The sequence below is a fragment of the Thunnus albacares genome, chromosome 7, assembly GCF_914725855.1.
Source record: "Thunnus albacares chromosome 7, fThuAlb1.1, whole genome shotgun sequence".
In the NCBI taxonomy this organism is placed as follows: domain Eukaryota; kingdom Metazoa; phylum Chordata; class Actinopteri; order Scombriformes; family Scombridae; genus Thunnus; species Thunnus albacares.
In genome coordinates, this window is record NC_058112.1 from 1,143,413 (window position 1) to 1,168,327 (window position 24,915).

The 24,915-nt window shown below is 38.4% G+C and overlaps 1 protein-coding gene across 1 annotated transcript in view; it reads left to right on the forward strand.

Annotated features, from left to right (window-relative positions):
* LOC122986390 (cytosolic carboxypeptidase 4) overlaps window positions 1–14,111 on the forward strand; it is a 200,941-nt gene extending 186,830 nt beyond the window's left edge. Inside the window, exon 27 of the mRNA XM_044357626.1 lies at window positions 13,718–14,111. Within this exon, the coding sequence (XP_044213561.1) occupies window positions 13,718–14,027 (310 nt within the window). The 3' untranslated portion in view covers window positions 14,028–14,111. The remainder of the gene's footprint in view (window positions 1–13,717) is intronic.
* Window positions 14,112–24,915: the final 10,804 nt, after the last annotated feature.

Here is a 24,915-nt window from a genome sequence, read left to right on the forward strand (position 1 = left end):
GATGTTTAGCCATGCTGGCAGCATGGCTGTAGTTATGGCAATGTCAGTCTGTGTCAGTCCAAAACTTTGGTCCAGACTGAAACATCTCAGCAAAAGAGGAATGGATTGCCATGAAATTTGCTATAGATATCCATGGTGTCCAGAGGATGAATCCCAGTGACTTTAGTGATCACCTGACTTGTCCTCTAGTCCCATCATGAGGTTGACATTTGATGTTCAGAGTGATGAGTCAAATGTATAAATCTTTACCCTAGTTTGTGCCATATCCATGCACCTTTGATTTCATATTTCCATTAAGTTTGCATGTATTTGTACCACTTCTGAATGTTACATGAATTAAATTGTAATGTACCTTAAGACTACTGCAATTAAAGCCCCACCCCCACAGCAAAATGCAATTTTTGGATTTAAGGGTGCTACTGGACACTATAGATGACACTATACACTATAGACTCCCCTGTAAGTGTTAAACTTGCAACAGTCAGCATCTGCCCATTATATACTATACTGACATTGTAAAAAAAGATGAAAAACATTGCGAAGATGGTAAAGAGCTGTTGTGCAGTTGACTGAATAAACTAAATCAGAGGGAACACAGGTAAACATTTTGATGTAATCACTAACTAAGCATTATCACATGTAATTAAAGTTGAATACAAATGCCCTCATGGACACATGTACTGTGATGTGTCTGAAGTGCTCACCATCATCAGTCCAAGTATGTTACAGGTATAGGGCTGTGAAAGGATAACAACGTGTGAGATATAAACATAGCACAAAAAGTAAGGAAATTTGTGTTTGGTAGATTATTTCTTTGTTGTAATAATGCTTCTTGGCAATAAACCTTATACCGTTGGAAAGCCTGTTTATTTCCCTTTTAAATGGTGCCACATTTGTAAGGAACATGCATTTGTGGGATGAGTATGTGGGTTGCGCCCATGAAAAATATGCCAAATCTTCTCTGCCAATGACAAACAGCTTATTCTGCCATTGACTCTTGTTTGGTGTTTGGTGGATTGGATGATTGAACTTTGAAGAAACAAGACATGTTGGCAATTTAACAATTTATTCATTTAACCTCTTCTCTCTCTCTCAACCCAACCGGTCAGGGCAGATGGCCGCCTACCTAGAGCCGGGTTCTGCTTAAAGTTTCTTCTCGTTAAAAGGGAGTTTTTCCCCAAGCACTTGTTCATGGAGGAACTGTTGGGTCTCTGTATATTAAAGAGTACAATCTAGACCTGCTCTATGTGAAAAGTGCTCTGAGATGACTTCTGTTGTGATTTGGCGCTATATAAATAAAATTGAATTTAATTGAATAATGATGAGAGCAATGATCCCATCAAAATTCATGAACATCAGAGAAACTTTTTCCAAAATGGCCCTGTGTTTGGGGGCACTACGGAGCCTGCATGCCCAAGCCCAATCACTACAACAGATACTTCTGATGCATGTGCAAAATTTCAAGAGTTTTCAAGATGTTTAGCCACTCAAAAATGCAATTCATTGTGAAAAAGAAGAAGAATAGTAACATGTATGGTTTAAATGTACCAAACTTCACTATCCACAGATCACTGACAGCTCATCATACTGATCACTTTTGATTCTAATAATCTTTACTTTTTCAAGACTGGAGCAACTACTGTGGGCAACTACTCTAGGGATCTCTTACCCTCAGGGGCTCTAAAGGCCCCGTGTTCACTGTGCAATAGTTATTTTGAGGTAATGTAATCAATATCAAAATCAAAGAATACAGTAATATGCACCACTACAGCACAAAATAAACAGAAATGATAGGGACTTTACCTGATCTTGAAGCCCTGTGTTGCAGAGGGGTTCTGTGTGATTCTTCACAACTTTATTATTTTAGTAGACATTGTGCATACATGGAGTATATTCATAAATGAATTTGTATTTATTGATTGAATACAAACTAACTGACATACAGCACACATGTCTAACTCTAGGGTAGGAGTACTGGTTGGTTTCTGGGGTTCTGGGTAAAATAGAATGAAGCTGCCATGTGTATTCGGTAAAGTGCATAAGCTCAACAGGATACAGCGCATTTTTCTTCACAGGTTGTCAGGCCCTGGTTCTACTGACTGTACAAAATTTCCAATGCCGCTTGGTCTTGGGTATGGAAAAGTGATGTCAGTGCATATCATTTTATAACAATTTAAGATGCAACCTATTTTTCCCATCATGTGAAAGCTCTTTCTTGGCCCTTGAAGTAGAGAACATCTCACCAACAAAGGAACAATAAGAACAAGAAGAATAATTTGTGTGTGTGTATGTGTGTATAGCATGAGACATGAACACTGGCATTTGGTCCACACACATCTTGGTTCAGATATTCTGTACTGTGGATCCATTACCGCACTGATTGATGTGTGGATCTAAAGTAGAGCTGAATGGCTTCTATTGATTTTCAGATGCCTGTTCAATCTCCCCAGTGAGCTCTGACAGCAAGAGTGGGAAGATCTCCTCACCTGAATACAATACACGTCTGATATATATGTGTTGTTTAAATTCATCTAATTCTCTCAGTACTTTTCTTTGTTTTCCCACTATTCTCTTTTTATCCTTTCACTGTCCTCTAATGTCATTTGTCTTTCTTTCATCCATTTCTTCTTCTCCCTTTCTTTTTTCTCACATTCTTTTGGCTTTTGAAAAGTGGTAATCTGACAGTAGTAATCTAAAAGTGGTAATCTGACAGATTACCACTTTTCCTTGTTTGTCTTCCTTTGTCCTTTGTCCTCTTTCAACATGTAAATTTTTCTAGATGTGCTGAATGCTTGTCAGAACAGCTAAGCAGTATTATTCATAAAATGTCATCCACCATTTAAATGTGAATGAAATAAGATCCATCACTGATTTCTGTCATTTTCGGATAATTACATGCTACGCTTGAAGCATTTATTGCCTGTGACATTGATGTGTGACTGCCTACCTCTCCCTGTGTAATACTCTCTCTAACTCTACCTCTCTGTGCAGTGGTGGACAGGGGCAGAAGACATATCTTATGGGTCACACAATATTAGACTATTCAATATGCTATTAATGAGTTTGTTTATTTATTTATTTGGCAATTGGCATATTTCCCACCGGACATTTTGGCCGTTGATATTTTCATCTGCCGAACACATGATATCAGCAAAAAGCAAGCATATGCCGGCTAATGTAAACTCTGCTGCAGACAGAAAACGTGCGGCTCTGAGCGGCTGGATGAAAGGAGTGATCATTACACCGAGCAAAATATCCTCATATCTAAATAATGGCATCCAAAGTCTGACTGAAACTAAAACAAAGTAGCCTGTCTCAATAAGTTGGTTTCCACCAATGAACATTTGACTGTTAAATTCAGACACATTCACACTGTGAGGAGGAGCACTGCCCTGTCTGTCTTTCACTGTGTTGTCCGTCTACCATGATGAAGGTTGACTAACTTTAAAGAAGTACTAACCACGCTTCAAGTGATCATTTTAACCCAAACCATGATCTTTCCTTAACCATAACCCAGTGGTTTTTGTGCCTAAAGCTAACCAGACCTTAACCAATGTTGTCACACCATAAAACATCATTATTTTTAATAGTGATTTGTAACGGTTTTGGAAAGTGGCATATTACGCTCCAATGGGTCATTCTGAAAACACTCCAATGGGTCGTTCTGGAGTGCATGGTATAAACAACCTATGTGGTCATTTAATTTGGAGGACTTGTTGAATATTAAGTATAGAGATGGCTGAGTATGTATCTAGCTAGCTAGCTACTATCCATATAGCCTATTGTTTAGCATGTTATGCAGCTTTGTACAGGCCTAAACATAAAACCAACTTAAATACATTCTACATAAATTAGTTATGCATCCTTAAAAATATTTAATCCATACACCTGACTTAATTTAAAAAATTGCTATGTGACCTACCTCACAAACCGTAGTAGTATCAAGGTTACAGCTTAGACTGCACTGACCCAAACAATCTAAAGGGGGTGTGAATGAGCAAACTAGTGAGTAGTACTGTACCAAAATCAACTGAACGGAATAATGTCAGCTATAAATGTCAGCAACTATAAACTATTTAAAAGGGTGCTTTTTCCTAACGGTCATAAAGCATACATAAAGCATACATTAATTTCTACCATAACGGCCAGTTTACTCCATCATAAGAGCATATTATGGGGCAAAGTATCTCATGTTCTTCACTGGAATGGCACTTCACCATGTTTTCTCCCATACAGTACTTTCTGTAGGGCACTTTTACTCATTGAATGGGAACCAAATTCGGCATTGTAGTATGTTAGACTTAAGGGAACCCTCAACTCTCAGGTAGGTGAAATCAAGGGGGCAAAAACATGAGGGGGTGCTGCATTCAGACAGGATCAAAAAAGTCAAATCAGCAGGGGTCAAAGTAATGTTGATTTTGTGTGGTAGGACGAGTGGCTGTCATGCACCTTCATTCCGCTGAAGTGCACAGTTTGTGTGATGATGTGATTATTTGTAAGGAGGATATGCATTTTTCTTAAGAAATTAGATGCTTTGGTGATAGCGCTCACTCCCTCCATGCTGTTTGCTCGTTACATTGGCTGGACTAAGTTAGTGTCTTATTTTTTTTTCAGAGCTGGAATTGTTGTAAGTAACTTTTGCAGTATTATAGGAGAGGACGCAGTAAGTTGTGCTGGTAGTTTGCGTTTTTTCCCAATAAGGGAGGGGACGTCAGAGGGCCAAGGTTTAAGAGTCACGATTTGCTTTTAAATGTAGTTTGAAAAGGGCAGCCTTTGCTTTTTATGTTCTCAGATACTACCTATCTTTGATGTGAATATAATAAAATATGGTTATTTATGGTGGAGGGAGGGTCATGCATTTTCCCCAGTCACCTAGGGAGGCTCAAGAAAAAATATTTGTACCTCCAGGGGGGGTCAAGATAAAAAAAATAAAATAAAAGTCACACCCCAGGCACCCCCCTCCCTCTGATAAATTATGAACAGTCCCTAATAGCACTGTGAATTGCGCAGCATTTGCACCTGCAATCTTCCCTGTTTTAAGGTCCTATTCACAAAAAGATTTTGTGGTAATGATATGATGGCTCAAACACACCCATAAAGTTTTGCAGCTGAGTGCAATTTGCCCTTGTTTTGCATCTGTTTGAGTGAGCGGAGCAGTTGTGTGTCTTTAATTAGCAGAGTTGCACACACACAGAGCTCTCCACAATCACAAACCAACTTTCATGTATTTTGCTTATTTTACTTCTCTAGTATTTTGCATCTATAACATGATCTGCTGAAGTTAAATGTCAAAATACAGCTATTAAGTGACTCAGGTCCGAAATGAGAGTAATGTCTGAATCAATAATGTTGTTCAGGTGTCACTGAATGTATCCAGGATTTCGCAGAAACATCAGCACTGATGTTCTGTTTTGTTCCCACAGCTGGCTGTGTGTCACAGCTGGCTGCAGCATCACACAGCAGCTGAAATGATAAGTGTGTATCCAAACTGAGAGAGAGGCTGTGCGCATTTACACACACACACACACAGCAGCACAGCAGTGGTAACTTCATCAACATCAGATCAGTCAGGATCTGATGATAATTAATGTTCTGTGTTCTGCTACACATCTATACAGGTCAGCTGTTACACACAGATTCCATGTTTATATGATGGAATTGTTTCTAATCTAATCCCTTATGGATGAATCCTTAGCTCCATCAGAGCTGTCAAGACGTTTTTATTTTTAAGTAACTGAAAGTCTGAGATAAGACGACTACCTCATACCCACTTGATCCCCCCCAATGTCTGACTGAAGATTTCACCCTTGATATCATTCAATATTAATTTGATATCATTCAAGCCTCACAAACTTGAAGATTTGAAGGGAAAGCAAGAGAAACAGAGAGAGTGAGTGAGAAGTGAATGTGCGCACAGTTAACTAGACGTAACTCCACCCTAACTGCGTGTGGCAATTAGCTTGGTCTATGTGAATTAGACTGTTTTTGCAACCAGGTTTATTGGCATAAAAAGGGGCCAATTTTGCACCAAATGTATGAATATTACCTAACTTATATACATGCAAATGACACAGGCACACCATGACGCTATTTGCTCGGCAGTTCAGTTTGCTCTGTGAATTACACGTTATATTTTTGTCTCATTTACACAGATTTAGAGGCCACAAAAGCTGTACAATCCTTTTGTGGATTTAGCCCTTAGTACATTATAATTCTTATAGTTATAATACATTTTGATCATATTATAATGCATTATAATCACTGTTATAAGCCATTATAATGTGATTATAATGTTACATCACATGATTTCATCTCAATAAATGTTCAAATGATATTTCACCAAAAATCAAAGATTAGAGAAAAAGTAGAAAAGCTGAGAACAGATTTGTGTATCAGAACTCTCATTGTCTCATGACCCCTCAGATTTATCTGCTGACCCTTTGGAGGGGCCTGACCCCTTGGTTGGGAACCACTGGACTAAACTAGCTAACTGTATATAAAGTAGTTGAAAGTAACTCCACCTCCAGGAGCTACAACAGTAACATGCTGCTCTAACACTGATGCTTCACTATTAATAATCTAATGATGTTATATATAATAATATATCAGTCAGAGGGACCAAACCACTACTTTTACTGCAGTACTTTAACTACATCAAGCTCATAATACCTACTATGTACTTTTACTTAAAGGACCACTTTGCCAATTTTCAGCTTATCTCTGTCTATCCAAATTAGGGAGAAATATAGTGTGAAAAACAGCAATAGTTGTTTTTAATGTTCTCTGTGTCTCTGGGGTGCAGTTACAAAATTTGTTGTTCTTTGAAATGTACAGTGATGTAGTTGGGGGCAACGAGGAACTACAGGCTATATCAGTAGTGGTGCCTTCAAGGACAGTCAAAAGCAGGTATCCCAAAACACTCAGCCTACCATGTTATGCTAGCGATAGGGAAAAGCAGACACTAAAATATCATACTACTAAATACTTGATATGATATGATACAAGGCCGAATGTCGCGCTGTGGAATCAGACACAACACATTGTGGAGGAGGAAGCAACCACTGGACCAGAGCTACATTACAGCGGCAGCTGAGAGAGACGTGCCTGCAGCCGGACAGGCAGCTGCACCATCAACCAGTGCCCTGTGCAGAGGGAACGGAGACAGAACAGAAAATTCCATGCTGCAACAAACTTTGCAGTGTTTTGGTAAAACCTGACTTCGTTTTCTGACAGAATAGAATAGACTTTAACTCTGAATACAGAACAACAGCAACTGTGTTACCTGTAATGCAGCTGCATCCAGTTTTGACCACAATCAGCTCTGTCCCTTGCTGTAGACAGCCTCAGTGTTGCATTTCCAGTCCAGTCAGCTGGATGAAGAGGGATATTTCAATACAAAGAAGACAGAGGAAAGTATATATAGGCACTGAATAGTCATTCACATATAAGAACTTCTCACATTAGGACCATAGGAACCGACTTGGAAAACAGTGAAGCTGCCTATTAATTGGAAATATTTCAATGCAAGTGTAACCCCCATGAATTTAACAGACTCTAAACTCTGCTGTTTATAGTGTTTATAGTGGCATAAGAAAGTTAGTTAAACCTTCATTAATTTTTTGTATACACACTGATTCATATGTAACCCTCATTTATTTACATTTAACCGATATTCAGTCAAATTCAATGCTAGAGTTATTGTTGTAGTTTGATTAACAGTCCAAACAGTGGCGGTAAGCGCCTGCAGTATGAGCTGTTGTCAGTAGCGATGCGCACGAGAAAGAAGGTGGGGGAGGGGGAGTGAGAGAGGCAGAAAAACAAATGAACGGAGTCCAGTGTGTGTGATTACAGATAAGCTTAAGAAAAATACAGAAAAGAAAAAAAAGGAAAAAGGGGGCCCCTGAACTTAAATTAACTGAACTGAACAAAACTATAAAGGAAACTAAACTAGTTGCATCTGAGGAGGACATAAAGAAGGACTAAAAAATTGTATTGAACTGAATATGATATTAACAAAAGGACTGAAGGGTGGTCAATTTCATTTCATTTATTTATTGATTTATTTATTTGGTTTAATAGTTGAAGAGCTCTGGAAAAAATGAATACATTTAATTTGGTCTATTGTTTTATTTTAAAGGGGTATATATATATTTTTTTATTTTATTTTATTATTGGCCAAATGTGAAAGAAATCTTGGTTTAAATTTTTTCCCTGTGTGGAATAAACTCATTCTCTCTATTTTCACTAGTTGAACTTGTGTTTTGCTTATCATCCTCCTTAAAGGGCCTGTACGTAAGATATTGGTGTAGCTATTTATTTGACACTTAGCCCAATTCATAGCAAGTAGTGGTTACAGAATCTACCAAATTGTCTTTTTCACAAAATCCATGTTTGCTTATCGTCTGCTGGGTTCGAACACCACTCTGTCTTAGCCTCCAGTCTGTTCAGATACCTCTGGACTGTTAACTTTCTCTCTCTGTTTGAGCAGAGGATCTCTTGAGAGTTCAGCTTTGGGAAACTTTTGGCGGAAGCAGACCCAAGGATATAAAAGATATCTTTGTGAGAGGAGGAGATATTTAAAAAGTCTTAGCTGGGACTGAGTGTGGAGTTAAGGACCGAGCCTCCAGTGCCTTCCCCTCCTGTTCTCTCACTTGGCCACAGAAGACACTAACTGCCTCTCTTGTTCTCTCTCAGGGTTTCTGTCTCTCTCATGCATCTGTCTCTGTATGTATGCCACATACTCTCTGTCCACTTCATTTTTTTTCTTTTCTCACCCCGCCTCTCTCTTGCTGCATTTTTCTTGCTCTTATTACACCCATAGGAGTTTCTCGGTGTCTTTGAAAAAACACTGTTAGAACTCTAGCACAGCACTATGATTCATAACTAGTATGGCAGCCTGCCAGGGCCTACAACCTGCTGTACTCGATGGAATACATTTAGTTCTGCCCTGAGACTCTCTTTCCACTGCTGAACCAGACTTGAAATGGGCAGCACTTTGTAGGACAAAAGTTATGATTGTATTCTAAATACTGTTCCTGTACCTGCCCACTATATTCCCATTCTGCTGTTGTTTGAAACTGAGCATGTCCACTGCAATAATTATGTGCCTTTCTCCAGTGCATGAGTCATAGATACTGACAAAGCAGCGCACTTACATATTCATTTCATTCTTTGTCCTGTCTTTGACTGTTAATTTTGTTCACTTTTTTTCTAAAACATTTCTTAAGTTCACTTGTGAATATAAATGTACTTATTTATTGAAAGTTGACTCTGAATTTATATATATATATATATATATATATATATATATATATTATTAGATGTTGTTTTAACACATACAAAAGTAGTTTTTCTTGTTTTAAGTAGCAAGAAACAGAGAGAGAAGTGAGAAAGAGAAGGTAAAAAATGGAGAGAGGCAGATGTTTTTATAACAAAATATACACTACTTAGGAAAGACAGTGTGCTGCGGACAGTAAAAATCAAAGTCCAGCCACAAAGCACCTGTCACTAATACCATCTAAATGAGCTGCAATCATATTTTCAGTATATGAAACACAAAAAGTGTCAGCCAAACTGTCAGGTAACAGTGTTGGTCAGACAGACTGACCAATGCTAATTGACATTGCTATCCTTAAAGGATAGGTTCACAGGTCAGGTGTCCATATGAACAGTGGAAGAGGTTTTCCTCGCTGTAATTATTCCTCCTGTTCATACTGACTATTAAAAGATCTCCTTCAAATGTGATTTCAATGTAAGTGTTGGGGACCAAAATCATTTTGTGCAAAAATGCATTTAAAAGTTGATCTTAAGCTTATATGAGGCTTCAGCATCCTGAGTTAGTCATATCAAGTGGATATCTGCCACATTTACAGTCTTTTTAGCATCGAATTCCCTTTTTGTGTTTCCTTGGACAGTATTTCCCTGTTGAGCTGTGGTGGAAGTATCTGTCCACTAAAGGAAAGAATCTCTATATATCTGTATGTCCTTCACGAATCTCTTGAACTGTTCATCCAATTGACTCCACACTTGGCGAGTGCATTGCTGGAGAACAAAGGGAGTTCAGTGTCAAACTTGGTGCAATTTGGACAAATGATACATTTAATATTAATAAACTTTGAATACCACCGTCAGTGAGCTGCTCCGCTCTGTGCAGGGGCAGGGTGGAGCTTCAGGGCTCTGCTGACTGACATCTCCCACATGTCAAGGAGAGAGCAAAGACGAGGCGTGACACAAGTCAGAGAAAAGTGCTCTAAAGAGAGAAAAGTAGACAGCGAAAACAGAGCTTTTATTACAGAATGGACACTCTGACCCTGAGTCTAGACAGAATGCATAGCATTAGCAGCATGTTTAGCAGATCAGCATAGGGTGACTACACAGGAGGTGTTCAGGTACAATGTTGAGTGTAGGTCACCCGCACTTTGCCTTATTGAATGACTGTGTAACAGCTCTAAAATGTTCAAGTTGGGTCAGGGCAGTCACATGTATGCCCACATTCTAGGAAAATGAGCAGAGTTGAAGAATTAGATGACCCCTTCTCCACAAAACTAAAAGAATAGGCTCAGATAGCTTTGAATCATCAGTGTTGGGGCAATTCACCAAACACTGAGGCCCTGGGTTTAATGGAAAATGTCACATCAAGTTTAGTCAAACTGTCAAAATAAAAGCTCTGGATTCCACTGTCCATGGAAGTCTGAACCATGAATCTGCTAAATAGAAATTTGGTGGCAATATGAAAAAAAAAGAAAAAGATCTAAAAATTGATTTGTGCCTCATTTCTGATACAGAGCATATTGCACAAGAACAAGTCACATGAATTGTATGTTGACATCAAAGTTACTTTATGATATTTGATTTAGTAATTGTTTATTTTTTAATTGATAGACATGTCACTGTGTGTGATGCGTGTTGTTCCTCACAGCTCACTGAGCCTACTGGTGTTTAGTAAACACGGTTGGTAAAAAAAAGTTGGCGGTTTGTGGGTCGGGTCAGGTTCAGGTGGTTGATTAATGCATATTTTTGCGAGTTGGGCAGTGCAGACTGGCTGTCACCGGCCAGCTGTCACAGCACAGCAAGAGCCTCTGTGTGTGTGTTTGTGTGTGAGCAAGCGACTTCAAGTACATACTAGGGGTGTGCCTGAATACAAAAATGTTATTCGGCGAAGCACAAATAGTGGGTTTTTATGTGATTTGTTTCATACCGATATTTTTAAAATTAATTTTTTTTTGGGAAGAAAAAAAACGTCTCAACGAGGGGAGTCACATCCACCTGCTACATGACGCACATTTCCTAATATGGACATCACTCCCAGAGTTGGGGGTGTTAACCAGAGATAAAGCTGAGCTAATGACACACACAAAGTTCTCCCAAGGGACTCTCCATAACCTGTTGTTCCCCTTCTCCTTTCCACAAAGTTAGGTTGTAAAAAAATAGGCAATAAATGAAAAGTGCAAAGCAAGAATCACCTTTGAAGTTCCTCCCAACACATTACATGCTGGGCTGTCTCTGTATTATGGGTGTATAAGTAGGTAGAGGTCTGTCTGCAATGGGGCGATGAGTAAAGTTTCACAGTCATCTATAATCTGGGAGACTCCAGTTCAAGACTCGGTATAGGGACCTCCTTCATAAGGTAGTGTATTCATCAGCACTTATTGTAACACTTAAATTTTCTAAAATTAAAAGCGTAAGAAAAACAAAAACAGGATTTTTAAGCCTCTTTCCACTTTTATTTGAATACAAATACAAATATTTTTGCTGCCTCAACAAATACAGATACAAATACAAATACTGGGTTCTCTGCACATCCCTAGTACATATAGCAAGTCGGGGGGGGGGGGTGAAATTTACTGTGATATTCCTGCCCCACATAGGATGCGGTCGAATGTGACCTTTCCTGTAGTGTACTGTAGTATAAAGTCTTGTTTTCTTTAACTTAGCATTGCATACTGTTAACCCCCTAAACACGACTGAAGACTAGATTTGCATTTTCAAACCTCCAAGATCAAATAAGGACTTCTTTATTGACACAGACAGGCTTTTTACAATGCTCTGTTCGTCGTGTAACTGGATATCCAGCTCACGCACAGCTTTTACACACTGCCGGTTCTGATATTACAGCTCCGATGATGAATTTCAGAATGAAAAAAGAATCAATCCCATCCAATAAATCAGTGTGTAAACAAAGCTGCAGTCAGTGCTTTACAGCAATTACACACTGGGCCATCAGAGAATCAGCATTTGCACTGTATTGACTACACACTGTAGACAAGCTGTCCTGCCTCATTGCCATTCAAAGCACACAGACAACACAAACACACACAAAGACAAGAGTCACAATCATCAGTATGCTAGATGTACCTCTCACTTCTGTTTATCACTCCTGCTCATTCTCTTTTCCCTTCCCTACCTTTTCCTGCCTCCCCAATCTCCAGTCTCTCTCTCTCTACATCCTTCATTTCCTTCCGCTCTGTCTTCTCCCTGTCTGTCTCCCTCTGTCTCTCTCCCCCATAGTAAGAAGAAGATCAGTCTGCTTGTCACATCCTCTCTGTCCCAACAGAGTCCCAGTGTGTCTCTACATGCTCTCTCTTTGACTAACACACACACACACACACACACACACACACACACACACACACAGCCTCCCACGAAGTGTGTGTATAATTAGATTATTGGTTACTGGGGCTTTCTATCAGCTGTGAATCACAGTGACTGTAGCTGAGCTCAAGGTCACCTCAACATGAAATAAATGCAAACACCATGCAACAAGTTGTTAGATGTGTTGTCCATCATTACAGATGCAGGTTGAGCAGCCAAGCTGTGTTCAGTCACATAAAATTCATATTCACATTCTAGTGGAGATCTCAAAGTGTCAAAAGCTACCGAATATGTCAGGGTGAATCCTGGGAAATGTGTATAGAATAATGTAACAGAACATTTCTACTGGATGGAATGGTGCAGCCATACAAACATTTCATCTTGGTCATGAATATTTCAATCAGTGTAAACATCATGACATGTTGGAACAGAATATACATGTGATATTTACATATAGTGAGGGATAAAGTGACTTACTGATCTTTCCCCAGTCCTTTTATATTTCTGATTAAGATATACAGTATAATGGTATGTTTTTCAGCCATGCTTACAGTGAGGCTCTAGAGACAATATGTTTGTCCATGACTTTGGTCCAAGCTGAAACTAACTATTGAATAACTATTGGATGGTTTGCCATGAAACTTCTAATATTCATGAATATTGAATCCCACTGACTTTAGAATTCATTCATTCGTCTTTTTATGTAGTGCCACCAGCAGGTCAAAATTTTCACTTACTCAGTTAAATATCTACATCTATTCGATGGATTGATAGAACATTTTGTACAGACATTCCCAATGAAGCCAATAACTTTGGTGATCCTGACTTTTCATCTAGCACCACCATCAGGTCAAATTTTTTTGTCCAATTTGGTTTATGACCAAATATTTGCAGAATGAATGACATTCCCATCAGCCTCAGCTGTACTTTGTGTTTATTGCTAATATTACAAATGTTAGCATGCTAAACTAAGATGGTGAACATAGTAAATGTATTATTGTATCTGCTTAACACCTGCTAAGGTGGGGTGGTAAAGAGACACTGCTAACTGATGGAACACATGGAATAAATAGTAAAAGAAATGATTTTCCTCTCCTCTCCTCTCCTCTCCTCTCCCCTCATGCAGCTGTTTTGAAGATGATGAGCCTCCATGTGTCGAGGAGATTGAATATTCCATAGACTGTCCCATGCTTAAAGGCACTGACTTGGATTCAGATGTCAACAGCAACATGGACAGCGCTGATGGAGAGGAGGAGAGCGATGAAGGACACAAGGGAGCACAACAACGGCGAGGCAGTGCTGGCCAGTCACAGCAGTCAAGCATGAAGAGCCGCCTATTCCCTCACCTGATCACAGAGGCGTCCATTGAGACACTCAATGAGAAAAGAAATACGTGTAATGGTGTGAACATCACTGATGGACAAATCTTGAGTTAAAGGAATATTCAACTCAACTCAACATTATTTATGTAGCACTTTTCATACAAGCATGCAGCCCAAAGTGCTTCACATGACAGGGTTAAAACAACACAGACAAACAAAAATAAATGAAAGCAAAAAAGAAACAATAAATACAATTTTGCAAGACTTAAAATTACAACAACAAAACAAAAAAGTTTTGAAAACAGTATAAAATAGAATAAAAGCCAATAAAATAAACACTGTGGGATACAATGATAAAAAAACAATTATTAAAACTTAAAAACTAAAGATAAAGCTATAACATAACTTCAAATTGAAAACCAGATTAAAAAGATAGGTCTTTGATTTCCTTTAGAGCTTGCTATTCCAATATCCAGAGGCAGTGTGTTCCATAAAATAGTAGGCAGCCTCAGCAGTACTTTTATGGCACACATAAGGAACATTTAAAAGAGAAATGGTGGAGGTCCTTAGTGATCTGGCTGGAACATAAAATGAAAGAAAATCTCTGATGTAGGGAGGAGCAAGGTCAGTTCTGAAAGATACAGGTAGCCAGTGCAGTGTCTTAAGCAGTTGGGTTTTTTGATCCATTTTCTTTGTTTTAATTAAGGCTCTGGCCACAGAATTCTGAACTAGCTGTAGTTTTCTTATAGACATTAGCTAATCCAGTAAAAAAGGGAATTACAGTAGTCTAAATGACCAGTAATAAAATTGTGAATAAACATTTCAGCATCTCTCTGATATAAAAAAGGTCTGACTTTGGCAATATTTCTGAGATGAAAAAAGGATGTCTTAACCTTGTTAAAATGAGAATTAAAATTTAAATCAGAGTCTAAAATCACTCCCAAGTTTGTGACTTGTGTTTTAAATCTGTTTGCTAGGATCACCAGGCACTGATTTCAGTTTTTCTCTTGCTGCTTTGGGACCTATTAAAATAATTTTAGTTTTCTCCTCATTGAATTTAAAAGGTTTGTACCCATCCATACATTAATGTTAGTGAGAAAGGCAAAAACAACATGCAGTGCATTGGGGTCATCTGGGAATACAGAGATATACAATTGTGTGTTGTCAGCATAAAAAGGGTAATTGATGTGGTGCTGTGATTTGCTTGATAACTGGATTGAAGTTTTTCTAAAATGCCATCGTTGGTTAAATGAACAAGTAGTTGATTGAAAACAATTTCTCTACAAGTCTACAAGTAGATAGAATTGAGTCTGTAATTGTTTAGCTTAGAGTAATCTAGATTGGATTTCTTAAGGAGAGGTTTTACCATTGAAGTCTTGAAAGCTGTGGGAAAAATGCCCAAATTAAGAGAGGAGTTCATTATACTTGTTTTTACTTGAGAGCAGCTATGGAAGCAGGATTTAAACAGGTGTAGAACACAAGTTGAAGATTCCATCCTGCTTCATCCTTCATACTGCTAATTACTTTCCCATTTACTTTCATATATATATATATATATATATATATATATATATATGTATATACACACACACACACACAGACGGGTGACAAATGAAAGGAAAAACTGGTACAGGCCTGAATGCTTGACCCTACAGTAAGGTGATCCAGTGGCTCTGTTATGCTATGGCCTTCACAGTCACCGGATCACAACCCAATTGAATACCTATGGGAGATTTTGAACCGACGTGTCAGACATTGCTCACCACCACCATCATCAACACAACAAATGAGGGAACATCTTTTGGAAGAATTGTGTTCCTCAGCCTTGGCGTTGATTCTTCAAGTCTCTGGAACTCTTTTGGAGGGATGAACACCATTCTTCAACAAGATATTCCCTCATTTGGTGTTTTGATGATGGTGGTGGAGAGCTCTGTCTAACACCTCAGTACAAAATCTCCCATAGGTGTCTCAACTGGGTTGAGATCTGGTGACTGTGAAGGCCATAGCATATGATTCACATAATTTTCATACTCATCAAACCATTCAGTGACCCCTTGCACCCTGTGAATTGGGGCACTGTCATTCTGGAAGAGACCACTCCCCTCCCATCAGGATAGAAATTTTTCATCATAGGATAAAGATGATGACTCAGAACAACTTTGCATTGATTTGCAGTGACCCTTCCCTCTAAGTGGACCCAAACCATGCCAGCAAAATGCCCCCCACAGCATAACGGAACCACCAGATCCCCTCACTGTAGCATTCCGGCCTGTACTGCAGGTTTTTCCTTTAATTTGTCACCTGTCTGTATGTGTGTATATATATATATATATATGTATATATATATATATATATATATATATATATAAAACATACTTAAAATTTAAAATTCCAAAGAATTCCACTGAATTTTAAGTTGTTACTAGACATAAGCATTGTAAGCTTTCCAACTGGCTGAACATAAACCCAGGTAGATGATACACACAAACTAAATTAAAGAGGTTTTATCATTTATCATCCAATCTCAGTAGTTACTTAAGATAAAAGGCACCAAGAAATGAAACTCAGTTGATCCCTAAATAAAACGCAGTTTAAATATATGATTAAATTCAGGTTTTGTAAAACTAGGGCAGTGCCTGTTTAAAACGTGCCTTTTCGGAACAGGCTGATTTCTCAATAGCTAGAGAGAAAGTGCCTGTCCCCTAAACACCTCTCATGCAGACTATTGGTAGACGCTACAGTTTAGCGTTGTTCCCTAAACATGTCACACGCAGGCTATCAGTAGAGGCTATAAAATACTCATTTTCCCTAAACACCTCACATGCAGGCTATTGGTAGACGCTACAATTGACCGATATTCCCCCATTACACAGAATATCTGGAGACTACAATTTTAAACTTTTTCAAGTCATTGACACTACAGATGTAATCCTACCTCCAACCACAATGTGGATTGCAATGGCAGAGTGGCACTATCCATATTTCTGCTCGTTGACTCCACGGACAAAAGAAGAAGCATCAATGTTGTGGAAGCAATGCTGTTTATGAGGTATTTTTATTTTTATTATTTCTGAAGGTGCCTGACACATCCAGCACTAAGTCTTGAATGTACATGCAAAGTTTCGTTCACAGTACACAGTTCAATAGTAGAGCTTAAGTCTCTTAACTTCTTCAAATCACTAACACTATGGATGTAATCCCACCTCTGACCACAATGACAGAGTGGTGCTGTCCGTATTTCCATTCATTGACTCCACAGGCAGAAGAAGAGGCAAATCTTGTTCATGAGGTATTTTCATATATTTCTCGAGAACCGCTCATCCAAATAACTTAACACATTGACATTGCATTTCCTGGATTTCCCAGCAAACCACCTGTCAGGTATGAAGTAGATTGGATGAACGGTTTGCAAGATATACAAAGGACAAACATACATATAGACAGACAGACAGAGATTCCTTGCTTTATAGAGAGAGAAGAAATTCAAATGAACTGATGAAAACTAAATGTGAGAATACTAAAATATTACACCAGAAGTCCAGCTTAAGGAATAATATTAATATGAAATTCAATTATTTGTGGAGCTTTCATGTGCTTCTCAGTTTTCATCCCTTAATGAAGTTTGCTCAGTTGCCATCATCATCATCAGTCATCACATGACCATAGAGTGGAACTGTGGAACAATCATGTGATAACAGGCGGTGGTATATGTGTAGAAATGGTAACTCCTGTCTCTGGTGTCAAATGTGAATGTCCTCCTTGATCTTTCTCTGGTTGTCCACTGGCTCCATGACGTTTGACCTCTTCACAGTAGATACTGTGAGTAGGGCTAGCGTGTGTGTTGAGTGGTTTGTGGTAAGTTGTGACTCATTGTGACTTGAAGACTCCATAGCATATAGCATATTTTATATGCACACAGGAAACATCATCTGACCTAAGTCTAATACTTAGGTCACGATGAAGATGTGACATGCTATTGAAAGCTCCAGAAAAACCTAGTAAGTGGAACTTCAGTTAAGATTATTTTGACAAACTTCTATTTCCAAAGTCAAGAATGAACTTTCACTTTCAAGTTATCACAATAATGTTGAGGCATTACAATAACTACAATAATTATCTCCAACTTTTGCTTTACAGTTCAAAAAGGAATTACTTTTTTACAGCACAACACAGGAAGAGGCAAGTGATTTCCTACACAAACAAAGCCATGAATGTTTGTGAAGGGAGTGAAAGCCTGATGGGAAAATTATGCTTAGCACTACAGATGTTGCCAAGATTTATGAATAAAAATAATAAATATAAATAATTTAAATTAATCATTAAATCATTGAAATTCAAGGCCCGGTAGAGTCTGGCATAAGGTTAAAAGCTCAAAAGAAAAAAGCTTATAAGTGGACTCAGCGGTTAAGATATTTTTACCACAGTCAGAAATGAACTTCTACGTTCAAATTGCTATTGATTCTTTTAAGAGCTGTGCATTTCAAATCTCTTTTGTTAAAGTAATGATTTCAATCAAACCTGAAATCAAGTGAACACACGTTCAAGTCACAACGAAGTATGTAAATTGTCTCTCAGTGAGGAAAGCTAACAATGCTAGCATACCTTTTAATAACTAGATGTCAGACTACAGTACATTTCAAAAAGCCCAGAATGGAAACCAGCTTCTCAGTGATTTATTAACCATTGGTCAATGCAACAGTATTTTATAGGTGGTCAATTATTGTCTTAATGGTTTGGATTGGTCTCATGCAACCAATCAACAAACAAATAGAGTGAGGTCATTCCTCCTAGCTACATGATAGCATTCTAGATAATGTAACTGTATAACTAGCACTAGTATTTTTTCTCATGAGGAAGTAGCTCTTTTGTTTTTGCCAGCTAGTGGCAGATAAAACTTTTCTTATCTTTCAAGAAATAATTGCAAACCTTAGATTGATTGTGGTCTCTATTTTGTCTGTTTTAATGATTGGGTGGGAACCAAGAAGCTGAAAAACCAGCTGGCGGTGTGTTCTAGATGTTCAGTAGTATTACAGTATACTATAGTGTTATTCCTAAGTAACTACCTAGTTAACCACGAACACTTGAAGTGATCTCATATTGTAAAAGATTAATGAAGTTGAAAATCAAATGACTTGTGGTGTATTTCTGTCTGAGTGCACAGGATTTGGATTACATTTATAGTAGTTTGGTTTGGTCTTTGGTTGTATTTGGTCTGTATTTAGCAGATTGAACTGTAGTTTTGAGTATTTCTGCTGTGTATACTTTGTAAATCCACATACTTATAAGTATGAAGGTGCCTTCACAAACAACAACACTGATTGTTTGTTCAAATAGCTCAAGGTAACCTATAGTATTTTTACATGCTGTGCCAAAGTAAGAATTAGGTGTTCCTCTGGGGCAGCAAAAAGTAAGAGAATGGAGGTCAACTTGATGAATGGGTGTAAAAAGTGTGATTTCAACACTAGAGGCTTGGGTGTGTATCCCATCCTTTATCAACTGCCAACTATCAATATTGGTTTTCTTTACTGTGTTTTAGTTGCCTTAACTTAACCAGACTTAACAGAGAAGGTACAGGGTTAGTAAATACTCACAGGGATTTTAAAATGCACACACAAATAACTTATTTTATTGTTTACAAATGATGACCTGAAGTTAGAGTGTTGAGTACATTTCCATCAGGGTATGAGGTAGAGACTAACTGAGGTGGTTGATATATAATCCGTTACACGTACATGCACATTAACATTCTCTGTATAATCAAATTTTCCACTGTGAGTTTACACATGTAAACACCATACCTTCTTTCAAATCACCTGGAAACACTCGTTTTCCAAATAGAAAGAACCTCAGTATGTGGACCAGGATCTGCTGGTGTTCATCAGAACTGGTTCTGTAGAGTCACAATGATGTGCTGCAGGAAACCTGTAAATGTTAGACTTTGTCTCTGTATACAGTTGGGGTGTACCAGTAAATTGTAATATAGTGTAGTGCAGTATGAGGCTCTCAGTGCAATAATGAATCAAAAATTAATTCAGTGCTCATGTGTGGTCTAGTGCAGTGCTGTGGTTGTTGACTGTTTTTGACACCACCCCACATGACAAAGGTGGTTGTATTTCTCCCACATGTGGTGGGGCCCGGCAGTGGTGTCTGTCTCTTAATTATCTTGATAATGTCTGGTACAGATATTCATGATCTCCATGGTGGGTGATTCTTATGATTATTGTTACCCTCATATCCTTCCTCCAGTTGTACCATCAAATGAAATTCCATCCTTGACCAACACTTCAGTCAATGAAATTTGCTGTAGACATCAAAGAGTTGTTATATCCATGAGTTGACATACAAATATGTGTACTGCTGTGCCCATCTCCTCCATGGTTGTCACCATTTTTGTGCCATTTTCTTCTGGCTCTGGCACAGAGAGATGACATTCTTAATCCTGCCTACAAAAATCTAATTGGCCTTGTTGTTTTTCCAACATAGAAAACAGCAACCAATGAGCACAGCACTGGACCTATTTGAATTGATGAAAAAGGTCTGGAACCACGTTACCAAAATGTCAGCTGCAAAATTCTAATGATCTGGGGTCTCATTTATAAAACAGTGTATAGGATCCATACTAAAAGTATATGTGCGCACAAAGGCCAAAAATGGCGTTTATTAAACCATGCGTATGCACGAATGCACGTATATTTCCCTTTATAAATCACAGTCCACCTGGAAATATGCGCACATGGATCAGCCTCATATCCAGCCCTTCACACGCCACATTAAACCATAAATGGTCAATGCAAAAGCATTCATGACTATTGATTGTATATGTGTCTCTATCGCCACACCAATCACTCTCTCTGTCTCTAGATGCCTAGCCGATCAGTGTCGAGAGTCAGTGTATCAGACCCTCTCTAGTCACTTGCGCTCAGCAGCAGCAGAGGAAGGACCGCAGAGGGCATGACCGGACTTTTACCGTTTTATTTCCCCTTTTTCGGATGTCTTGAAGTTATGTGTGTAACCCAAAACAACCGTATACAACTTCAATAAACATCCTGTGCATTGTGAAGTCAGACACCTCTGGTTAAATGTTCACCACAACCTGCAGCGGGCCAGCTCCCATGAACCAGTAGGCTATAAGTAGTTTTTACACCACACACTCAATATCTACAATACAATAAACACGTATTCCTTTATATTTACTCCAAAATCCAGCACACAGGTGTTTTATTAAGTGAAATTAAATGTGTAAGAAGATTATTATACAATCTGGCTTCAGTTCACCACCTCATCTCATCATCTGCATCGTCGATTTCCTCCGTCTCCAAAATGTTCGTATGCATGGGTCAGAGTTTACGTACAGGTGCGCACACTGTCCCATCAAGTTTGTTTTTATAGATCACAACTTTTGCGTGGGAAGGGGCGTACGCCTCTTTCAGGCCCCGTTTTGTGTCTACACAATGGTTATAAATGAGACCCCTGATTTCTCTTAAGTTTAGTGAGTACACCCAGAGGATGAACCTTTTTCATTATGGACACTTTCCCAGCCACAAAACAATGTCAAATTTGCACACAGTATATTATACATACAGCAGATTGTCTTTAATGAACCCATTTCTTTTTCTCTAGCACAACCCAAAGGAAAAGGTTTAATATAATGTTAGCAGAACGTATTGTATTGTAAAGAAGTGTTTCAGTTGTATGCTATATATGCTGCTGAGAAATCACTCTATACACAAACACACACACACACAAACACACACAAACACACACACACACACACACACACACACACACATATACAGAGTTTCATTCCCAAGTGTATTTTTTAAAAACTCTAATGATAATAATAGTCCTAATAAAAAGTGTAATGGGTGTTCTCAAGACCATCTTATTTTTCCTACATTAAAACTGAATAGAATCATGATTCTTGTGAATCGATTATTGTGAATCTTGTGAATACGCCCCTAATATCTAACTCTTTTTTACTGCTACTCCCTAACACGTATCCCAAATAAGACTTTGGGCGGATAATAATAATGGATGTTAGTGTGCATGTAGTTGCATTCAGTGACAGTTGAGTGTTTCATGTGTCATGTTCTGACTGGAACCAGGCTGTAGTCACTGTTGTGGTAGCCGGTCAGGCTGCTGTAGGGGACTGAACAAAGCCGAGCTCCTCCCGGGACTCCACATGGAGGCAAACCTGCACTCTGGTTTCTTGTTTGAAGAGAAGGATAATGCTTTGTGTAAATGTATCTAGGATTATATGCGAGCACATATTCCACTTAACTGAAGACTGTGATCTTCTAAGCTTTTTAGCAAACACAAGCTGTTACAGATGAAATGCATATTTTTAAAAGAACATCACAGCAGTGGAAGAAAAATAATCATTCTCACCTTAATCCCTAAAAAGCTTATTCTCTCATTGTGTGAGATTTTTACAGATAGCAGTGATACAGGAGGGAGCATTTAATCCTGGCCAAACACATTGGCCCCTGTTGAAAGATACTGTATGTGTATGTATGTTAGTTCAGTTTGTGCATGTTTGAACATTCAGTGTGAAAGGTTTGCAACTGTGACTTTAAAGTGACATACATGTAAGATGTTAAGCACTAATAATAACTATGTTTGTATTCTGAATCAGATATGAAGTTTGTTTTCAGCACAGTAAAATTTAAAATAAAGGAATAATTTGTGTTTTGTTCATTTTGTTGTCACTTTAAAATACAACTTTCACCTCTCATTGATTTTGTTAATGAATTACTGTTTATACCTTTGTTACAGGCACTGATGAGACAAAAGAGGCGAGGCAAAAACTGTCTAAATCTCAATGTGATATTATTCCTGAAAAATAGCTGACAACTCATACTTGGTAATGAATAAAACTAGAATTCAAATGTTCATAGTTTTCTTTCACTAAGACAAGATTAAATACTCCGGAGTTTTATTTTAAAAAAATAATGATAAAGTTGTCTAAATATGACAAAAGCTCACATGGAATTTTGATAACAGGACTTAGAAGAGCACTTAATCTTAAAATCATTCAACACTGTTTATGCCATAGAGGCACACAGTATGGAGGGGTGAGTCACACCATCCAGTCTGCAGTGTGCTATTTTTAGACACACAGCACTTTATGTGTCTGGATAGCAATTCACTCATGAATTCATAAACTCAGCCCACTCAGGCTGAAAAGCATCCACAAGGGGGAACTCTTCAGTCACTGCCAGAGCGGAGAAGTGAAAGCAGCAGCAGTTAAAGGACCAGTGTGTAGGACTGAGTGGTATCTAGTGGTGAGGTTGCAGATTGCAACCAACTGAATCCCCCCCCCCCCCTTCCTCCTCCCTCTCCAAGCATGTAGGAGAACCTACGGTGGCTGCGAAACTTGCAAAAAATGCAAAAGGCCCTCTCTAGAGCAAGTGTTTGGATTGTCCATTCTGGGCTACTGTAGAAACATGGCAGTGCATCATGGTGGGCTCTGTGGAAGAAGACCTGCTTTCCATATAGATATAAAGGGCTCACTCTAAGGTAAAGGAAACACAATTATTTTTATTTTCAAGTGATTCTACACTAATTCAAGGCTGTGGAAAGTAGGGATGGGGAGGGTGCTGCAGCACTCCCTGGTGGATGGTAGAAGACCTGCACGTTCACGACTATAAACCCTTCTGAGACCCGTGGGGCTGTTTACGAGGCTTAAAGCTAAAGTGAAGATACTGGTATCATATGAAACTAGACAAACAAAGGAATCCATTGGTACCAACCATGTCATGCTAGTTTGTTGAAAAGAGTGCTTAATAACACTCCAGTCACCAAAAAAATGCAATTCATACAGAAATTTCCAAATGTCAAAAGTTTTTGATACCAAATCACAGCATGAACTTTTCTTTGGTGTGCCTCAAGGTCTTGGTGTCTTAATGTGGTATTTTGGAGGGATTTTTGACCATTTAATTTTAATCAGAGTGGTCAAAAATTGTTAGATTTCGCACCAAATCTGTGTAACAAATTGCATCAATCAAATCAATCAAAATTGCTGCAATAACTACTTCCATTATAATGTTCTAAGCCCTAATATACAACCAAAACACAATGTTTATTACAGATCCATGGCTAGAAAAACTTGACACACAGTGTTGAATATCTCAAATTCATCTTTGTGTCTCAGCTTTCAGATGGTGTATACTACTTCTATGTGGCATATACTGTTGATCTGCTATCTCCCCCCAAAGATCCCCTGCCCCCCCTAAAAAAGACAAAAATGTCTATGGTGGGTTTCTAAGGGTTAAAAATAAATAAATAAAAGTTTCATTTAGTTTTTGTTCGTTATGTTCATATTCGAATGATATTTTGATTTCAGTAAGTGGTTAAGAGTGGATCTTAGGTTCCAAATTTTATTTCTTACATGATTATTCATTTTATAGACAAATATTGTATGTTCATTAAAGCATACAACTTTCTTTTTCTTTTTGCTGCTTTGTATGCTTCACCTACACCATCTGAGAGCCAAAACAAATAACAATGGAAAATGAAACATCATTGTGTCACAACAACCTCCAGTGGATACATACTGATGTGACAGTACAGATTAAAACATCAAATGTTAGCTTTTGAATATTATAACAACATCTATGGACCACACTTAACAAGAATCACCTTTTAATGTGATGGCCCCTGCCTAAGGTACCATAAATGTATTGATGGTAATGACTTATTGTTATATTAGCTAGGAGGTTTGATCAGTGATGCTCAACAGACTCAGAAAGACCTCCTAAGAAGCCATTTCAATAAGTTGAATTATGACACAAATTAAAAACATGAATTGACCCTAAAGGCCACTTGGACTGGAGGGAAACAACTCCCACCTAAGATGGAGCACTGACTCTTGTCACCAAAGCCACAAACTAACCCACATTCCTGAGGACTTTGTGAAGCCTCCCTGTAAATCTGAGGCAAACATGTGTTGGGACTACATGTGGACCACATTTTACCACATGTTTCAAGACTCCAAGAAACC